Source organism: Scyliorhinus torazame, chromosome 4 (genome assembly GCF_047496885.1).
Source record: "Scyliorhinus torazame isolate Kashiwa2021f chromosome 4, sScyTor2.1, whole genome shotgun sequence".
Classification (NCBI taxonomy): Eukaryota; Metazoa; Chordata; class Chondrichthyes; order Carcharhiniformes; family Scyliorhinidae; genus Scyliorhinus; species Scyliorhinus torazame.
The window spans coordinates 344,716,603-344,735,489 of NC_092710.1; the positions used below are offsets into that span (position 1 = coordinate 344,716,603).

At 48.3% G+C, this 18,887-nt stretch overlaps 1 protein-coding gene across 1 annotated transcript in view; it reads right to left on the reverse strand.

Moving 5' to 3' along the window:
* The window catches only part of LOC140411190 (dynein axonemal heavy chain 8-like), a 2,783,184-nt gene that overhangs the window by 2,043,971 nt on the left and 720,326 nt on the right, over nucleotides 1–18,887 (reverse strand). The window contains exon 27 of the mRNA XM_072500280.1: nucleotides 3,413–3,606. Coding sequence (XP_072356381.1) covers nucleotides 3,413–3,606 — 194 coding nt within the window. The remainder of the gene's footprint in view (nucleotides 1–3,412; nucleotides 3,607–18,887) is intronic.

The window sequence follows — 18,887 nt, forward strand, 5'->3', positions numbered from 1 at the left end:
GGTCCTGGCGTTTTTCGACCCTGCCAAGGAGACAAAGATCTCCACCGACGCGAGCCAGGCTGGCATTGGGGCAGTACTCCTCCAGCGCGACGAATCCTCCTCCTGGGCCCCAATCGCATATGCATCTCGAGCCATGACCCCTACTGAGCAGCGATATGCTCAAATCGAGAAAGAATGCCTATGCCTCCTCACAGGGATTGACAAATTCCATGATCACGTGTATGGACTCCCCAAGTTTACAGTCGAAACGAACTACTGGCCACTGGTTCACATCATACAGAAGGACCTCAATGATATGACGCCACGCCTACAGCGTATCCTCCTCAAACTCCGACGCTATGATTTCGACCTGGTCTACACCCTGGGCAAGGAGCTCATTGTGGCCGATGCACTCTCTCACGGACTTCATCTGACAGATCGACGCCCATGTTGAGTTCTGCGCATCCAACTTTCCGGCCACTGACGAAAGGGTCGTGCAGATTTGTCAAGAGATGGCCAGGGATCCAACGGGTCATGCGCCATCTCACAGATGGTTGGCAGAAGGGCCAGTGCCCACAGTTCTACAATATAAAAGATGACCTGGCAGTGGTCAATGGCATACTAATGAAACTGGACAGGATAGTAATACCACAGAGTATGCGGGAGCTCGTCCTCGGCCAATTCCATAAGGGTCACCTGGGGGTGGAAAAGTGTCGTCGGCGAGTCCGAGAGGCAGTATATTGGCCTGGTATCAATGACGACATCGCCAACACTGTCCTAAATTGCCCAACGTGCCAACGGTTCCAGCCGGCTCAGCCAAAAGAGACTTTGCAGCCGCATGAACTGGTGTCGTCCCCATGGACCAAGGTTGGCATTGATCTCTTCCACGCAAAAGGCCGGGACTACGTCCTCCTTGTGGACTATTTTTCAAATTACCCCGAGGTGATCAGACTGCATGACCTCACATCAGCAACAGTCAGCAGGGCGTGCAAAGAGACCTTTGCCCGTCATGGCATTCCACTTGCGGTCATGACAGATAATGGCCCATGCTTCTTCAGTCAGGAGTGGACGGTTTTGCCCGACGGTACAATTTCACGCATGTCCATTCAAGCCCCCAGTACCCCCAGTCAAATGGGAAAGCAGAAAAGGGGGTACACATTGTAAAACGACTGTTGTGTAAAGCTGCTGATTTGGGTTCAGATTTTCACCTGGCACTGCTAGCCTACAGGGCGACTCCTTTGTCTGCTGGCCTGTCCCCAGCACAGCTGCTAATGAAGCACACTACGCACACTACGGACGACGGTGCCAGCTATCCACGTCCCGGACCTTGACAATTTTTCCGGTCCTGCAAAGAATGCAACTGTCTCAGGCCCAATGCAAGTCGGCATATGATGCCCACACCACAGATCTCCCTGCTCTTGGTCCCTGCTGACCGAGTTCGGGTTCAGCTACCTGATGGTGGCTGGTCTGCCACAGCTGTGGTGGTCAAGCAAGTGGCCCCCAGATCATTTCTTGTTCGCATGCATGATGGCTCTTTTCTTCGCCGTAATAGGGCGGCTGCGGCTGCTTCCACGCTTGCCACCTGAACGTGATGTCCCGCCTCGCCTGCTGTTTCCTCAGGACACACCCTTCCAAGAGGCCACCGATCTGCCGTTTCTTTTGCCACCGTCTACGTTGGACGCAGCTCCACCCATTCCAGTGCAGGCGGCCCCTGAGCCACCCTTGAGGCGGTCAACCAGAATTCGTCGCCCGCCAGAGGCTGGACTTATAGACTGATTGTTGCATTGCCTTGTGCTTCGTTTACACATCTGTACATATTGTTTCTTCCTAATTTGTTGTATGCACTCTATCTGCACCAGACACCTTCACATGTAAATATGTTCACGTATTTTGTATATAGTTCAGCTCCTACTCATGTAAATACACTCACATACTTTGTACATAGTCAGGCTCATACACACACACACTATTTATTGACACATACACACATTTTTTGAAAGGGGGGAGATGTCATAATATACACACAAGTAAAATGATGGTGCACAGACAGACATTGATTGACACAAAGGATGACCAATGAACATACAAAACACAGCAGCCAATCACCAGACAGGACACGGACACTATATAACCAGAAGGCACTAGTTTTCCCGCTCTCTTGGGATGCAGTCTCTGAGACAGTCAGAGCCTGTGAGCAACAACTAGAACATCCACCATGTGGTAGTAAGATAGTCTGGTCAGGTTAGCCTCAGATCTCCAGTCAACTCAGCATAGTGTTAACCCACAGTTCAAGCATGTTTAGTAGTTAAGAGTTTGATAAAATAGAGTTGCATTTCCTCAACTGCTGGAAGCCTGTCTCTCTCTCTGCTACAGTAAACGCAGTCCTCGCAGACCCAGCTTACCCAACACATCACAAGCCATACAGGACAACTGTCCATGCAGTATGAAAGCGCACAAGGAGCATTTCCCCGAGTCAGTTTGGGCTAGAGGGCTCCGGCTCATGAGATGGGGTTCTGGGCTTGGGGGAAACTGTGAAATTACGCTCAAGCAGAGGTATACTCAGAACTGCGTCACCTCAAGACCATGAGTGCCATCAGGCCCACGCATGACTGCTTTGAGGTCATGGATGCATTGGCTGAGAGCTGGACATCCTCCCCTGCGCAACATGTCAACTTGCAGATTGTCATCCAGCCTGATCTGGTCACCCAAAACTCGGAAATCCCGATCTTGCTGGAGAGAATCACATTTATCGATTCTCGCTGGATTTGGAGCCTGTGCAGCCATTTTCACTGATGGCGAATATGGCTCAAAATCGCCTTGGAAGAGTGAACTGGAATCCAAAAGAAGGAAATGCCCTGCCTGCAACAGTAGTGGACTCGCCAACACTAAGGGCATTCAAATGGTCATTGGATAGACATATGGACGATAAGGGAATAGTGTAGATGGGCTTTAGAGTGGTTTCACAGGTCGGCGCAACATCGAGGGCCGAAGGGCCTGTACTGCGCTGTAATGTTCTATGTTCTATTCCCTTTGTCAAACCAGTCATTTCGTCAAATAATCTATTAAATTTAGCAAACGTAATTTGCCTTCAATTTTCTCTGTATTTCTAAATTTTCACAAGGTTTAGAGGGGCTGGGTTAGCGCACTGGGCTAAATAGCTGGCTTTTAAAGCAGACCAAGGCAGGCCAGCAGCATGGTTCAATTCCCGTACCAGCCTCCCCGAACAGGCGCCGGAATGTGGCGGCTAGGGGCTTTTCACAGTAACTTAATTGAAGCCTACTTGTGACAATAAGTGATTTTCATTTCATTTCATTTTCACCTTCTCTAAAATACATGAAAGGAGCAGTAAACAAGATTAAAAGTCTGTGGAAAGAAGAGAGGACCTAGAAGGGAATTCTTATAGATGAAGGTTGGGTGGAAATATTTACAATACCTTAATTGTTGTGTCTCTGTCTTTTAGCCACAGCATCTTATATTTTTGGAACTGGTCCAGTGCACTGGTGATTGTATCCCTCAGTGAGTTGACAGAAGTAGACAGCATCAATACTAATTTGGTTACGTCTTTGTGTTCTGCCACGTTGTGATAAAAAGTCTTCAGATGCTTGAAACTCCTACTGTCGTTAATTTCTGTTCGGAGAACAAATTTACATATTAACAGCCACAGAATAGGTTATTTGTTTACCTACTGATAGCTAATGGCTAAAGACTAAGAACTAGTCATTTTGGGTCCATATTTTCTGCCGTGCTGATAAAAGTACAGTGGACCAGAACCCATGACGCCCAAGTACCAATATTAGAATTTGTCCCAAACTGTGGGGACAGATCATTTTTTTTCAATGAATTTAGAGTACCCAATCATTTTTCCAATTAAGGGGCAATTTATCGTGGCCAATCCACCTAGCTTGCAAATTTTTGGGTTGTGGGGGCGAAACCCATGCAAACATGGGGACCCAGAGCCGGGATCAAACCTGGGACCTTGGCGCCGTGAGGCCGCAGTGCTAACTCACTGCGCCACCGTGCTGCCTACAATAGTTCTTTAATGGCACTCACATTCTTCTCTGCTCTGCCAGAGATGATCCAAGGTCCTTCTGATCCAAAGAAAACAGGAAAGCAATTGATCTTAATCTCTGAAAGGAAACGTTCAACCAGCAGACAGATATTTTTAGAAAGGTAGAGTTCTCTCATTCCTTTCTAAGGGTGCAATTCCCTGGAGCTTGTCATGATATGCAAACGTGCAGCTAATGAACACATAGAATAGGACACAACCAATGAGCAGTCAGGACACTCAGGGGTGGTATCTCACTATTAAAGGGAAGAGGCACTCACACCCCGCCTCTTTCCACAGATCAACATCTACTGAGTGAGACAGGGTGTATCCTCAGCATCACACCCTAGCATGTGGCCGAGAGCAAGGCTGGTTCAGTTAGACTGATTTACTACATTTAAATTAGCAGAGAGTCGAACTCATTGAGAACTGTGCTAATAGTTCAATAAAACACATTGAACTCACTTCAAAGTCTGGAGTATCTTTTCCTCAAAACTGCATCAAGTGCAGCTTGTTATTCCAAATTACATAACACAACATGATACCTGGAGTCTGTTCAATCTAGTTAGTTCAACTCAGCAAGATCCGTGACGACTAGCGAATGTATACCGGCACAATGGAAAAGATTCAGGCTCCTCACCAGCTCAGGACCTGAGCTGCACGGTAGCATTGTGGATAGCACAATTGCTTCACAGCTCCAGGGTCCCAGGTTTGATTCCGGCCTGGGTCACTGTCTGTGCGGAGTCTGCACATCCTCCCCGTGTGTGCGTGGGTTTCCTCCGGGTGCTCCAGTTTCCTCCTATAGTCCAAAGATGTGCAGGTTAGGTGGATTGGCCATGATAAATTGCCCTTAGTGTCCAAAATTGTTGGGTGGGGTTACTGGGTTATGGGGATAGTGGGGAGGTGTTGACCTTGGGTGCAGACTCGATGGGCCGAATGGCCTCCTTCTGCACTGTAAATTCTAAGATATGATGAAATCTATGATAATCTATGACCTCTGGCAATCTCAGTGCCAACTGGCAGACATTCAAGCAGAAATTTCAGTTTTACATCGAAGCATCAGACATCAATGGTGCGTCTGATGCACGGAAGATAGCTCTTTTCCTCACCACAGCAGGTGATCACGCCTTGGAAATATTCAACTCCTTTCACTTCGCTGAAGACCAGGACAAGACAAAGTTTCAGACCATCCTGGACAGGTTTGACAGCCACTGTGAGGTGGACACCAATGAAATCTTCGAGCGGTACATATTCCAGCAGCGATTGCAAGGTAAAGACGAATCCTTCAACTCATATTTAACTAACCTTAGACTGCTAGTTAATCCTGCAACTTTGGTGATATCACTGACTCCATGATCAGAGACCAAATCGTTTTTGGAGTTCACTCAGATCCTCTGAGAGAGCAGTTACTGAAGATCAAGAATATGACACTGCCAGTTGCGATTGAAACATGCATAGTGCATGAGCACGCTAAAAATCGCTATTCCCAGTACAAAACGGCAGAAAATGAGGCGGAGAGTGTGCAGGCCATCTCCCGGATGCAGCGCCTCAACATTGACGAAAGCGGCCATTTTGCGCGCTCTTCCTGGGGCCCGACGCATGCGCAAAGCGAACGGGATAACGAAGCGGCCGAACCCCACACTGCGCAGGTGCAGACGTCTGAGAACTGCACTGCACATGTGCAGTGACGCACGGAGCATCAGGACGCTGACGTCATGACATGTTCGAACTGTGGCACCGCCCATTTAAAGAAACACTGCCCTGCAAGAGGCAGACGCTGTTTAAACTGCGGGAAGCCAGTCCACTATGCAGCCCGGTGCAGATTTGCACCACCAGTCAGGAGCCAGCGCTCCCAATTCTGACGACGGCGCATCCGGAGTGTGTAACAACGCCTACAGGATTCTGATCCCGGCAGTGCAACGGATCCAGATGATGAATGCCTAGATAACGCCTACCGTGTGGGAATTATTACAATGTGTGAATATGCCACACCAGACACATCACAAGTCCAATCAATCCTAGCTGTGGATTCCGAGGACGAATGGCGAGCAGTGATGAAGGTCAACCACTGCCCCATCCAGTTCAAGCTGGACACAGGTGCCTCTGTCAACCTCCTCCCACAGGCAGACTTCAGGCGCATTAATAAGCCCCCCACGGTCCTTCCAGCTGCCTGCAAGCTCCTGGATTGCAAATGGAATGCCATCACGGCACTGGGATCCTGCCATCTGCACGTATCCAACCGACACACACAAGCGCGGTTACCCTTTGAACTTAAGCCGGACAGGGCATCCCTACTATGTGCGCACGCCTGCAAGCAGCTGAACCTCATTCAAAGGGTGTACACCATGACATCCTCCCATGTAGATCTTCAGGCCGGCATCGATGACATCCTCGCCCAGTATCCAGATGTGTTCAATGGGATGGGCATGCTGCCGTATCGATACAAGATTCTGCTATGACCTGATGCCAAGCCAGTGGTCCACGCACCACGACGAGTCCATGCTCCACTGAGAGAGCGCCTGAAGGCACAGCTCAAGGATCTTCAGCAAAAAGGCATCATAACTAAGGTCACCGAACCGACTGACTGGGTCAGCTCGTTGTTGTGCGTAAAGAAGCCTTCGGGGGACCTGCGCATCTGCATTAATCCCAAGGATCTCAATAAGAATATCATGTGGGAACACTACCCCATCCCAAAGCGGGAGGAACTCACGAGTGAGATGGCACACGCGCGCTTCTTCACCAAATTGGATGCATCACAGGGATTTTAGCAAATCCAGTTGGAAGAGTCCAGCAGAAGGCTCTGTACCTTCAACACACCTTTTGGCAACTACTGCTACAATCGCATGCCATTTGGCATAATCTCGGCATCGGAGATATTCCATCGCATCATGGAGCAGATGATGGAATGCATTGAAGGGGTTCGTGTGTACGTGGATGATATCATCATATGGTCCACGACCCCTGAAGAACATGTGTCCCGTCTCCAGAAGGTATTCCACCGTGTACATGCCAACGGCCTGAAGTTAAACAGGTCCAAATGTTGTTTTGGCACATCGATGCTCAAGTTCCTGGGTGACCAGATCTCACAGCATGGTGTGCGCCCGGACACAGACAAAATCAAGGCCATTGAGGCGAAGAAGGTCCCGGAGGACAAAAAGGAGGTGCTGCGCTTCTTGGGTATGGTCAGTTTTCTGGGCAAGTTAATTCCAAACATGGCCACACACACCACGGCCCTACGCAACCTGGTGAAAAAGTCAACTGCCTTTGAGTGGAAGGCGGCACACCAGGCAGAGTGGCTGGAGCTGAAAGCCAAGCTCACCACTGCACCAGTCCTGGCATCCTTCGACCCGGACCGGGAGACAAAGATATCCACAGATGCGAGTCAGGATGGCATCGGTGCGGTGTTGCTTTAACGAGATGACACATCATCCTGGGCATCAGTAGCCTACGCATCAAGGGTGAAGACGCCCACTGAAACCAGATATTGTTTGCACTGAGTGCTGAATTTGGTGCATTTGAGTGCTATAGTGAGAGTTTGGTGACTGAGGGAGTATAAGGCTTCATTTTTATCTAAAGTCTAGTCTTTCTTTTATTTAGTTAATTAACTTAAAAGTTGCTGTTTGGTTTAGAAGAAGGTGAATTTTCAATCAGCTTTAAACAACGCTTCTACTTGTAGGCACTTGCAGCTGGAGCTTGTTAATTAGTTAATTGGATTAGGCCAGTTTTCAGACGCTAGATTCACAGTATAAAAGTGATCCCCGACAGTGCAGACTTTGTTTGCACTGAGTGCTGAATTTGGTACATTTGAGTGCTATAGTGAGAGTTTGGTGACTGAGGGAGTGCTGAATTTGGTACATTTGAGTGCTATAGTGAGAGTTTGGTGACTGAGGGAGTTAGGTGAGGAGGGAGTAATGTGCTCCTTTCATTTTGTTTCCGCAAAGAGTGAGAAGAGAGCCAGGAGTTTACAGAGAGTGCAGCTGACTGGGAGCAGGGTCGGAGGGCGGAGATCCAGTTGGTCCACAGGGCAGCTATATTCTGTAAGGTAAGAGGGGATGGAGGCTAGGCCAGTTGCATGCTCCTCCTGTAGGATGTGGGTGGTGAAGGATACCACCGGTGTCCCCGCTGACTATACCTGTGGGAAGTGCACCCAACTCCAGCTCCTCAAAGACCGTGTTAGGGAACTGGAGCTGAAGCTGGATGAACTTCGGATCATCCGGGAGGCAGAGGGGGTGATAGAGAAGAGTTATAGGGAGGTAACCACACCCAAGGTACAGGACAAGAATAGCTGGGTTACAGTCAGGGGGAAAAAAAAAAACAGGCAGACAGTGCAGGGATCCCTCGTGGCCGTTCCCCTTCAAAACAAGTATGCCGTTTTGGATGCTGTTGGGGGGATGACCTACCGGGGGAAGGCCCTAGCGGCCAGGTCTCTGGCAGTGAGTCTGGCTCTGGGGCTCAGAAGGGAAGGGGGGCAGAATAGAAAAGCAATAGTTGTAGGAGATTCAATGGTTAGGGGAATAGATAAGAGATTCTGTGGTCGCGGGCGAGACTCCCGGAAGGTATGTTGCCTCCCGGGTGCCAGGGCCAGGGATGTCTCGGACGTGTCTTCAGGATCCTTATGGGGGAGGGTGAGCAGCCAGAAGTCGTGGTGCACATTGGTACCAACGACGTAGGTAGGAAAAGGGGTGTGGAGGTAATAAACGAGTTTAGGGAGTTAGGCTGGAAGTTAAAAGCCAGGACAGACAGAGTTGTCATCTCTGGTTTGTTGCCGGTGCCACGTGATAGCGAGGCTAGGAATAGGGAGAGAGTGCAGCTGAACACGTGGCTGCAGGAATGGTGTAGGAGGGAGGGCTTCAGGTATTTGGATAATTGGAGCGCATTCTGGGGAAGGTGGGACCTGTACAAACAGGACGGGTTGCATCTGAAACAGAGGGGCACCAATATCCTGGGAGGGAGGTTTTCTAGTACTCTTCGGGAGGGTTTAAACTAATTTGGCTGGGGAATGGGAACCGGATTTGTAGTCCAGCAACTAAGGTAGTCGATATTCAGGACTCCAAAGCGTGTAATGAGGCAGTGGGGAAGGGAACACTGACAAAGGAGAGTACTTGCAGGCACGGAGATGGGTTGAAGTGTGTATACTTCAACGCAAGAAGCATCAGGAATAAGATGGGTGAACTTAAGGCATGGATCGGTACTTGGGACTACGATGTGGTGGCCATCACAGAAACTTGGATAGAAGAGGGGCAGGAATGGTTGTTGGAGGTCCCTGGTTATAGATGTGTCAGTAAGATTAGGGAGGGTGGTAAAAGAGGTGGGGGGGGGGGGGGGTGGCATTGTTAATTAGAGATAGTATAACAGCTGCAGAAAGGCAGTTCGAGGAGTATCAGCCTACTGAGGTAGTATGGGTTGAAGTCAGAAATAGGAAAGGAGCAGTCACCTTGTTAGGAGTTTTCCATAGGCCCCCCAATAGTAGCAGAGATGTGGAGGAACAGATTGGGAAACAGATTTTGGAAAGGTGCAGAAGTCACAGGGTAGTAGTCATGGGTGACTTTAACTTCCCAAACATTGAGTGGAAACTCTTTAGATCAAATAGTTTGGATGGGGTGGTGTTTGTGCAGTGTGTCCAGGGAGCTTTCCTAACACAGTATGTAGATTGTCCGACCAGAGGAAGGGCAATATTGGATTTAGCACTTGGTAATGAACCAGGGCAAGTGATAGATTTATCAGTGGGGGAGCATTTTGGAGATAGTGACCATAATTCTGTGACTTTCACTTTAGTAATGGAGAGGGATAGGTGCGTGCAACAGGGCAAGGTTTACAATTGGGGGAAGGGTAAATACGATGTTGTCAGACAAGAATTGAAGTGCATAAGTTGGGAACATAGGCTGTCAGGGAAGGACACAAGTGAAATGTGGAACTTGTTCAAGGAACAGGTACTACGTGTCCTTGATATGTATGTCTCTGTCAGGCAGGGAAGAGATGGTCGAGTGAGGGAACCATGGTTGACAAGAGAGGCTGAATGTCTTGTTAAGAGGAAAAAGGAGACTTATGTAAGGCTGAGGAAACAAGGTTCAGACAGGGTGTTGGAGGGATACAAGATAGCCAGGAGGGAACTGAAGAAAGGGATTAGGAGAGCTAAGAGAGGGCCTGAACAATCTTTGGCGGGTAGGATCAAGGAAAACCCCAAGGCCTTTTACACATATGTGAGAAATATGAGAATGACTAGAGCGAGGGTAGGTCCGATCAAGGACAGTAGTGGGAGATTGTGTATTGAGTCTGAAGAGATAGGAGAGGTCTTGAACGAGTACTTTTCTTCTGTATTTACAAATGAGAGGGGCTATATTTTTGGAGAGGACAATGTGAAACAGATTGGTAAGCTCGAGGAAATACTTGTTAGGAAGGAAGATGTGTTGGGCATTTTGAAAAACTTGAGGATAGACAAGTCCCCCGGGCCTGACGGGATATATCCAAGGATTCTATGGGAAGCCAGAAATGAAATTGCAAAGCCGTTGGCAATGATCTTTTCGTCCTCACTGTCAACAGGGGTGGTACCAGGGGATTGGAGAGTGGCGAATGTCGTGCCCCTGTTCAAAAAAGGGAATGGGGATAACCCTGGGAATTACAGGCCAGTTAGTCTTACTTCGGTGGTAGGCAAAGTAATGTAAAGGGTATTGAGGGATAGGATTTCTGAGCATCTGGAAAGACACTGCTTGATTAGGGATAGTCAGCACGGAGTTGTGACGGGTAGGCCTTGCCTTATAAGTCTTATTGAATTCTTTGAGGAGGTGACCAAGCATGTGGATGAAGGTAAAGCAGTGGATGTAGTGTACATGGATTTTGGTAAGACATTTGATAATGTTCCCCATGGTAGGCTTCTGCAGAAAGTAAGGAGGCATGGGATAGTGGGAAATTTGGCCAGTTGGATAACAAAGTGGCTATCCGATAGAAGTCAGAGTGGTGGTGGATGGCAAATATTCAGCCTGGATCCCAGTTACCAGTGGCGTACCGCAGGGATCAGTTCTGGGTCCTCTGCTGTTTGTGATTTTCATAAATGACTTGGATGAGGGAGTTGAAGGGTGGGTCAGTAAATTTGCAGACGATACGAAGATTGGTGGAGTTGTGGATAGTGAGGCGGGCTGTTGTCGGCTGCAAAGAGACATAGATAGGATGCAGAGCTGGGCTGAGAAGTGGCAGATGGAGTTTAACCCTGAAAAGTGTGAGGTTGTCCATTTTGGAAGGACAAATATGAATGCGGAATACAGGGTTAACGGTAGAGTTCTTGGCAATGTGGAGGAGCAGAGAGATCTTGGGCTCTATGTTCATACATCTTTGAAAGTTGCCACTCAAGTGGATAGAGCTGTGAAGAAGGCCTCTGGTGTGCTCGCGTTCATTAACAGAGGGATTGAATTTAAGAGCCGTGAGGTGATGATGCAGCTGTACAAAACTTTGGTAAGGCCACATTTGGAGTACTGTGTACAGTTCTGGTCGCCTCATTTTAGGAAGGATGTGGAAGCTTTGGAAAAGGTGCAAAGGAGATTTACCAGGATGTTGCCTGGAATGGAGAGTAGGTCTTACGAGGAAAGGTTGAGGGTGCTAGGCCTTTTCTCATTAGAACGGATAAGGATGAGGGGCGACTTGATAGAGGTTTATCAGGTGATCAGGGGAATAGATAGAGTAGACAGTCAGAGACTTTTTACCCGGGTGGAACAAACCATTACAAGGGGACATAAATTTAAGGTGAATGGTGGAAGATTTAGGGGGGGATGTCAGAGGTAGGTTCTTTACCCAGAGAGCGGTGGGGGCATGGAATGCACTGCCTGTGGAAGTAGTTGAGTCGGAAACATTAGGGACCTTCAAGCAGCTATTGGATAGGTACATGGATTACGGTAAAATGATATAGTGTAGATTTATTTGTTCTTAAGGGCAGCACGGTAGCATTGTGGATAGCACAATTGCTTCACAGCTCCAGGGTCCCAGGTTCGATTCCGGCTTGGGTCACTGTCGGTGCGGAGTCTGCACATCCTCCCCATGTCTGCGTGGGTTTCCTCCGGGTGCTCCGGTTTCCTCCCACAGTCCAAAGACGTGAGGTTAGGTGGATTGGCCATGATAAATTGCCCTTAGTATCCAAAATTGCCCTTGGTGTTGGGTGGAGGTGTTGACTTTGGGTAGGGTGCTCTTTCCAAGAGCTGGTGCAGACTCAATGGGCCGAATGGCCTCCTTCTGCACTGTAAATTCAATGATAATCTATGATTAATCTTGGACAAAGGTTCGGCACAACATCGTGGGCCGAAGGGCCTGTTCTGTGCTGTATTTTTCTATGTTCTATGTTTTTTCTATATGCACAGATTGAGAAGGAGTGCTTGGGTCATCTCACCGGCATCCTCAAATTTCATGATTATGTCGACAGCCTGCCGACATTCACTGTTGAGACGGATCATAGGCCTCTGGTCCACATCATCCACAAGGACCTGAACGACATGACGCCTCGGTTGCAGAGAATCCTGCTTAAACTTCGGAGGTATGACTTCAACTTGGTGTACACACCTGGCAAGGAGCTCATCATCGCTGATGCATTGTCCTGCTCTGTCACCTCGCCCAGTGAGCCACTGAAGATCATCCAGCACATCGAATTGCAGGTGCAGCTGTGTGCTAGCACTCTCCCGGCGACGTGATGAGATAGCCAAAGACCCCCTCCTGCAGCGCGTCATCCACAACCTCACCAATGGCTGGCAATTTTACAATGTGAAGGATGACCTGACGGTGATTAATGGTATCCTCCTCAAGCTGGACAGGATTGTCATTCCACTCAGTCTCCGGAGCTTGAAGCTGCGCCAGATTCATGAGGGACACCTGGGCGTCGGGAAGTGCAGACGCAGAGCCCGGCAAGCAGTCTACTGGCCCGGCATCAGCCAGGACATCATGAACATGGTCCTGAACTGTGCTACCTGTCAGCGGTTCCAGCCAGCGCAGAGCAAACAGACGCTCCAACAGCATGACATAGAGACCACTCCGTGGTCCAAGGTTGGCATCGACTTCTTTCATGCGAATGGTCGCGACTACGTATTGATCATCGACTATTTCTCGAATTTCCCTGAGGTGCTGAAGCTCTCTGACCTCACCTCTCGGACCGTCATCAAAGCCTGTAAGGAGACGTTCTCAAGGCATGGCATCCCAATCACCGTCATGAGCAACAATGGCCTGTGCTTTAAGTCGAGAATGGTCCACGTTTGCCAGGTCATACAATTTCCCTCCAGTCACCTCCAGTCCGCACTATCTGCAGTCCAATGGAAAAGTCGAGAAAGGGGTGCACATTGTTGAACAGCTCATCTGCAAGGCTGCGGACTCTGCTTCTGAAATACACCTTGCACTGCTCGCATACAGGGCGACTCCATTGTCCACTGGCATGTCGCCGGCTCAACTCCTGATGAACAGGGACCTGCGGATGCCGCTTCCAGCCATACACCTGCCCAACCGGGATCACCTCCCGGTGCTGCAGAAGATGCAGCAGCTCAGAGACCGTCAAAAGCAGGGCTATGATGCCCATGCCACCGATCTGGCCGTGCTATCCCCGTCAGGATCAAGATACCGGATGGTGGGTGGTCTGCCCCGGCTGTCGTTGTTCGACAGGCCACGCCCCGCTCTTATGTTGTAAGTATGGCTGATGGCTCCATCGTGCGAAGGAATCGACAGGCACTGCGCAAAGTTGCCTGCCCGCAACCACTTTCTCCTCCATTTCCAGATGTTGAATTGCCATTTCCTGATACCTCGCACCACGAGGGCACCAGTCAGGCTTCCATCCCGCCTGTCAAGGCCCCGTCGTCCCCTCCGCCACCTCTCTGGCAGTCAACCAGGATCAGACGCAAGCCTCAGACTTGTGAACGTTTGTTTTGTTTGCTCTGTTCTGTTGTCCTCCGTCAGTCACATTAGACAGACTCATTCACATGTAAATACATTCACATACGCCAACAAAACATAAAAGAAAAGGGGAGATGTCATGATATGCAAACATGCAGCTAATGGAATATAGAATAGGACGCGACCAATGAGCAGCCAGGACACCCAGGGGCGGTATCTCACTATAAAAGGGATGTGGCCTCTTTCCACAGACCAACATCTACAGAGTGAGACAGGGTGTATCCTCAGCATCACACCCCAGCACGTGGCTTAGAGCAAGGCTGGTTCAGTTAGACTGAGTTACTACATTTAGATGAGCAGAGAGTTGAACTCATTGAGAACTGTACTAATAGTTCAATACAACAACATTGAACTCACTTCAAAGTCTGGAGCATCTTTTCCTCAAAACTGCATCAAGTGGCAGCTTGTGTTATTCCAAATTACATAACACACCAGAGCTGCCCTAGACACTCCGGCTTTAACTAAGCACATGAGAAATACCTGCCAATACCTCTCATAGGAAAAGTATGAATAGGAGAAATGAGGTGGATTCTGAGCAAATTGGGTTCTGCCCCACATTTCAGGTATCGGCAGTTGACCTGGCCTGTTCTTCACCATTGGGACCAAACAGAAATTTGGACCCCGCAATTTTTTTAACTTCTAGATATCATTTAAAAACTCTTCTTGTTGCATCTGTCAATTTTTTCTGTCATATATTTTTATGTCCACATTTGTAATGGAAACTGAACCAATATCATGAAAACAGATGACCTGTCATTATATCAGTTACTTGTGGGCTCTTGCTGTGTCCCAATTAGCTGTGGCATTTCCTACATTACAACAAAACTAAACTTTGGGTGGACCTCAGATGTGAAGACCATTATGTAAATGCTTTTTTGCCCATGTGAACTTGTTCAGCCAGAATTGCTTAATTTACTCACTTCTTTTTGGCATCTTGTTTTTCTTAATTTTTCAGAAAAATCTGAGAACACGCACGAGCAGATTCAAAAACAGATTCTTCGCTGCTGCTACCAGACTCCTAAATGACCCTCTTATGGACTGATCTGATCTCTTCACACATCTTCTCTACTGAGTAGTACTACACTCCTGTATGCTTCACCTGATGCCTGTATCTATGTATTTACATTGTGTATTTTATGTTTGCCCTATTATGTATTTTCTTTTCATGTACGGAATGATCTGCTTGAGCTGCACGCAGAGCAATACTTTTCACTGTACCTCGGTACACGTGACAATATCCTATCCTATCCAATCCAAGACAAGGGGCAGGATACTGTGGTCCACCAGCCGCATTTCCCTGCATGGCATGCCCTGCAGGCAGCGGGATTCTCCGTTCCCGCAGACAGCAAATGGATTTCCCATTGTGGCCACTCCACGCTGTTGGGAAATCCATGGGCGTGGGTGCGCTATCTGCAGACCGGAGGATCCCACCAATGGAGAATTCTGCTGTTTTTTTTGTGAATATTGTGGAGGATGCAGAGATCCTTCAGTGTGATTTGGACAAGTTGAGTGAGTGGGCAATTGAATGGCAGCTGCGGTATAATTTGGATAAAAGTGAGGTTATCCACTTTGGTAGCAGAAAAATGGAAGGCAGACTATTATCTGAATGGCCATAAATTAGGAGAGGGGAATGTGCAACGAGACCTGGGTGTCCTCGTACACCAATCGCTGAACGGAAGCATGCAGGTGCAGCAGGTGGTAAAGGAGGCAACTGGTATGTTGGACTTAATCACGTCTGACATGTGGGAAGCTTTTTAAAGGCCAATTGATTGAAATGCAGGACGGGCATGTTCCTGCAAAAATGTAGGATAGAAATGGTAGGATTCGGGATCCATGGATGACAAGGAAAATTGTAAGCTGAGTCAAAAGGAAAAATATGATAGATCTAGGTGTCTAAAAACTGACAAAGCGCTTGAAGCAGTGAAAGTAGGAAGGAACTTAAATGTGGAATTAAGAGGGCTAAAAGGGGCCATGAAATTTCTTTAGCAAACATGGTCAAGGAGAATCCCAAGGCTTTTTATGCAAATATGAGGAGCAAGAGGGTAGCATGGGAAACAGTAGGCCCACACAAGGACAATGGAGGGAAGTTATGCATGGAACCACAGTAAGTGGGTGAAATCCTTAATGAGTACTTTCCATCGGCATTCACCAGGGAGGACATAACGGATGTTGAGATCATGGATAGGTGCGTGAGCGCTCTTGAGAATGCTAATACATCAAAGGAGGAAGTGTTGAGGGCAGCACAATGGCACAGTGGTTAGCACTGCTGCATCACAGCTCCAAGGTCCCAGGTTCAATTACGGTCTTGGGTGACTGTCTTTGCGGAGCCTGCACGTTCTCCCTGTGTCTGTGTGGGTTTCCTCTGGATGCTGCGGTTTCCTCCCATAGTCCAAAGATGTGCAAGTTAGGTGGATTGCTAATTTGTCCCTCAGTGTCCAAAAGGTTAAGTGGTGTAAGTGGCATTAATGGGTTATAGGGATAGGATGGAGGCATGGGCTTGGGTCTCTTTCCAAGGGCTGGTGCAGACTCGATGGGCTGAATAGCCTCCCTCTGCACTGTAAATTCTATGATTCTATGATCCTGAATTGCATTAAGGTAGATAAATCCCTGGGTCCGGTTGGGATCTAACCCAGGTTACTGCAGGAGGCAAGGGGAGAAATAGCTGGGGTCCTAACAGATGTCTTCACATTCTCTTTGACCACAGGTGAAGTTCCAGAGGACAGGAAAATTGCCAATGTTGTTCGCTTGTTTAAGAAAGGAAGCAGGGATAATCCAGCAAATTATAGGCAGGTGAGCCTGACATCACAGTGGTGGGGAGGCTTTTGGAAAAGATACTGAGGGACAGGATATATGTACATTTGGAGGAAAATGGATGAATTAGTGACAGGCAGCACAGTTTTGTACGGGGAAGGTCAAGTCTCACCAACTTGATTAAGTTTTTTGAAGAGCTGAGAAAGAAAATTGATGAGGGAAGGGCTATGGATGTAATTTATGTGGACTTTAGTAAGGCGTTTGACAAGTTCCCACATGGAAGACTGGTATAAAACTAAAATCATGGGATTCGGGGTGGGCTGACTAGATGGATACAGAACTGGCTGGGTTATAGAAGAATAGAAGACAGAGAGTAGTGGTAGAAGGGTGTTTTTCAGAATGGAGATCGGTAGCTAGTGTTCCGCGGGGATCAGTGCTGGGACCTCTGTTGTTTGTAGTATATATAAATGATCTGGAGGAAAATGTGGGTGGTCTGATTAGGAAGTTTGCGGTGACACGCAGATTGGCGGAGTTGCTGATAGTGCCGAGGGTTGTCAGAGGATACAACAGGATATAGATAGATTGGAGACTTGGGCACAGAAACGGCAGATGGCTTTTAATCCGGACAAATGCGAGGTGATGCATTTTGGAAGATCAAATCTAGGTACGAATTATATTGTAATTGGCAGAGCCCTTCAGAACATTAACATACAGATGGATCTGGGTGCGCAGGTCCACAGTTCCCTAAAAGTGGCAACACAGATGGCCAAGGTGATTAAGGGGTGGCACGATAGCACAGTGTACTGCTGCTTCACAGCGCCAGGGTCCCAGATTCGATTCCCAGCTTGGATCACTGTCTGTGCGGAGTCTGTTCTCCCCGTGTCTGCGTGGGTTTCCTCTGGGTGCTCCGGTTCCATCCCACGAGTCCTGAAAGACGTGCTGTTAGGTGAATTGGACATTCTGAATTCTCCCTCAGTGTACCCGAACAGGTGTCGGAGTGTGGCGACAGTAACTTAATTTTAGTGTTAATGTAAGCCTACTTGTGACAATAATAAAAAGATTATGAGAAGGCAAATGGAATTTTGTTCTTCATTGTTAGGAGGATGGAGTTTAAAAACAGGGAGGTTATGTTGCAGCTGTATAGGGTGCTGGCGAGGCCACACTTGGAGTTCTGCATCCAATTTTCGTCTCCTTACTTGAGAAAGGATGTACTGGCACTGCAGGGGATGCAGAGGAGATTCACTAGATTGATTCAGGAGTTGAGAGGATTGGCTTCTGAGGTGAGACGGAGTAGACTTGGATTATACTCATTGGAATTTAGAAAAATGAGGGGGAATAGTCTAGAAAAATATACATATAAAATTACGAAGGGAATAATTAAGATCAGAACAGGGAGGTTGTTTCCACTGTCAGGTGAAGCTAGAACTCGGGGGCATAGCCTCAAAATAAGGGGGAGCAGATGTAGGACTGAGTTGAGGAAAAATGCCTTCACCCAAAGGGTTGTTAATCTGTGGAATTCCCTGCCCAGTGAACCAGTTGAGGCTACCTCGTGGAATGTTTTTAAGGCAAAGATAGATAGATTTTTGAACAGTAAAGGAACTAAAGGTTATGGTGAGAGGGCAGGTAAGTGGACTTGAGTCACAAAAAGATGAGCCATGACCATATTAAATGGCAGAGCAGGCTTGAGGGGCCAAATTACCGAATCCTGCTCCTGGTTCTTATGTAGACTCTGGCTGAACAGGGGGACAGTGTGATATATCTGCCAGATTATGGCGCACCTGGCACTGCAGTGGTATGGGGAAGGTCACCCGCTCCAGATGACCGGCAAGGTGACGGTAGCTCTGAAAGCCTACGCCACAAAATCCTTCCATGCGCCGAGTTGGGAACTGTGGGGAATCTCACAGTCATCGGTGCACAGGGGCATCGCGCCATCACGGAGGCCCTATATGCCCGGATGGCATAATATATCAAATTCAATGTGGACTGAACCCACCAGAATGCCCATGGCAGCGGGATTCACCACCATCACTGAGATGGCCCAGTTCCAAGGGGTGATTGACGGGATGCATGTTGTCCTACGAACACCAACCCATGACAGGCCGGTCTTCACAAACTGAAAGAGGTTTCACTCGATGAGCGTGCAACTGGTGCGTGGCCATGAAATGCACATCATGCACGTCCGTACCCGATATCCGGGCAG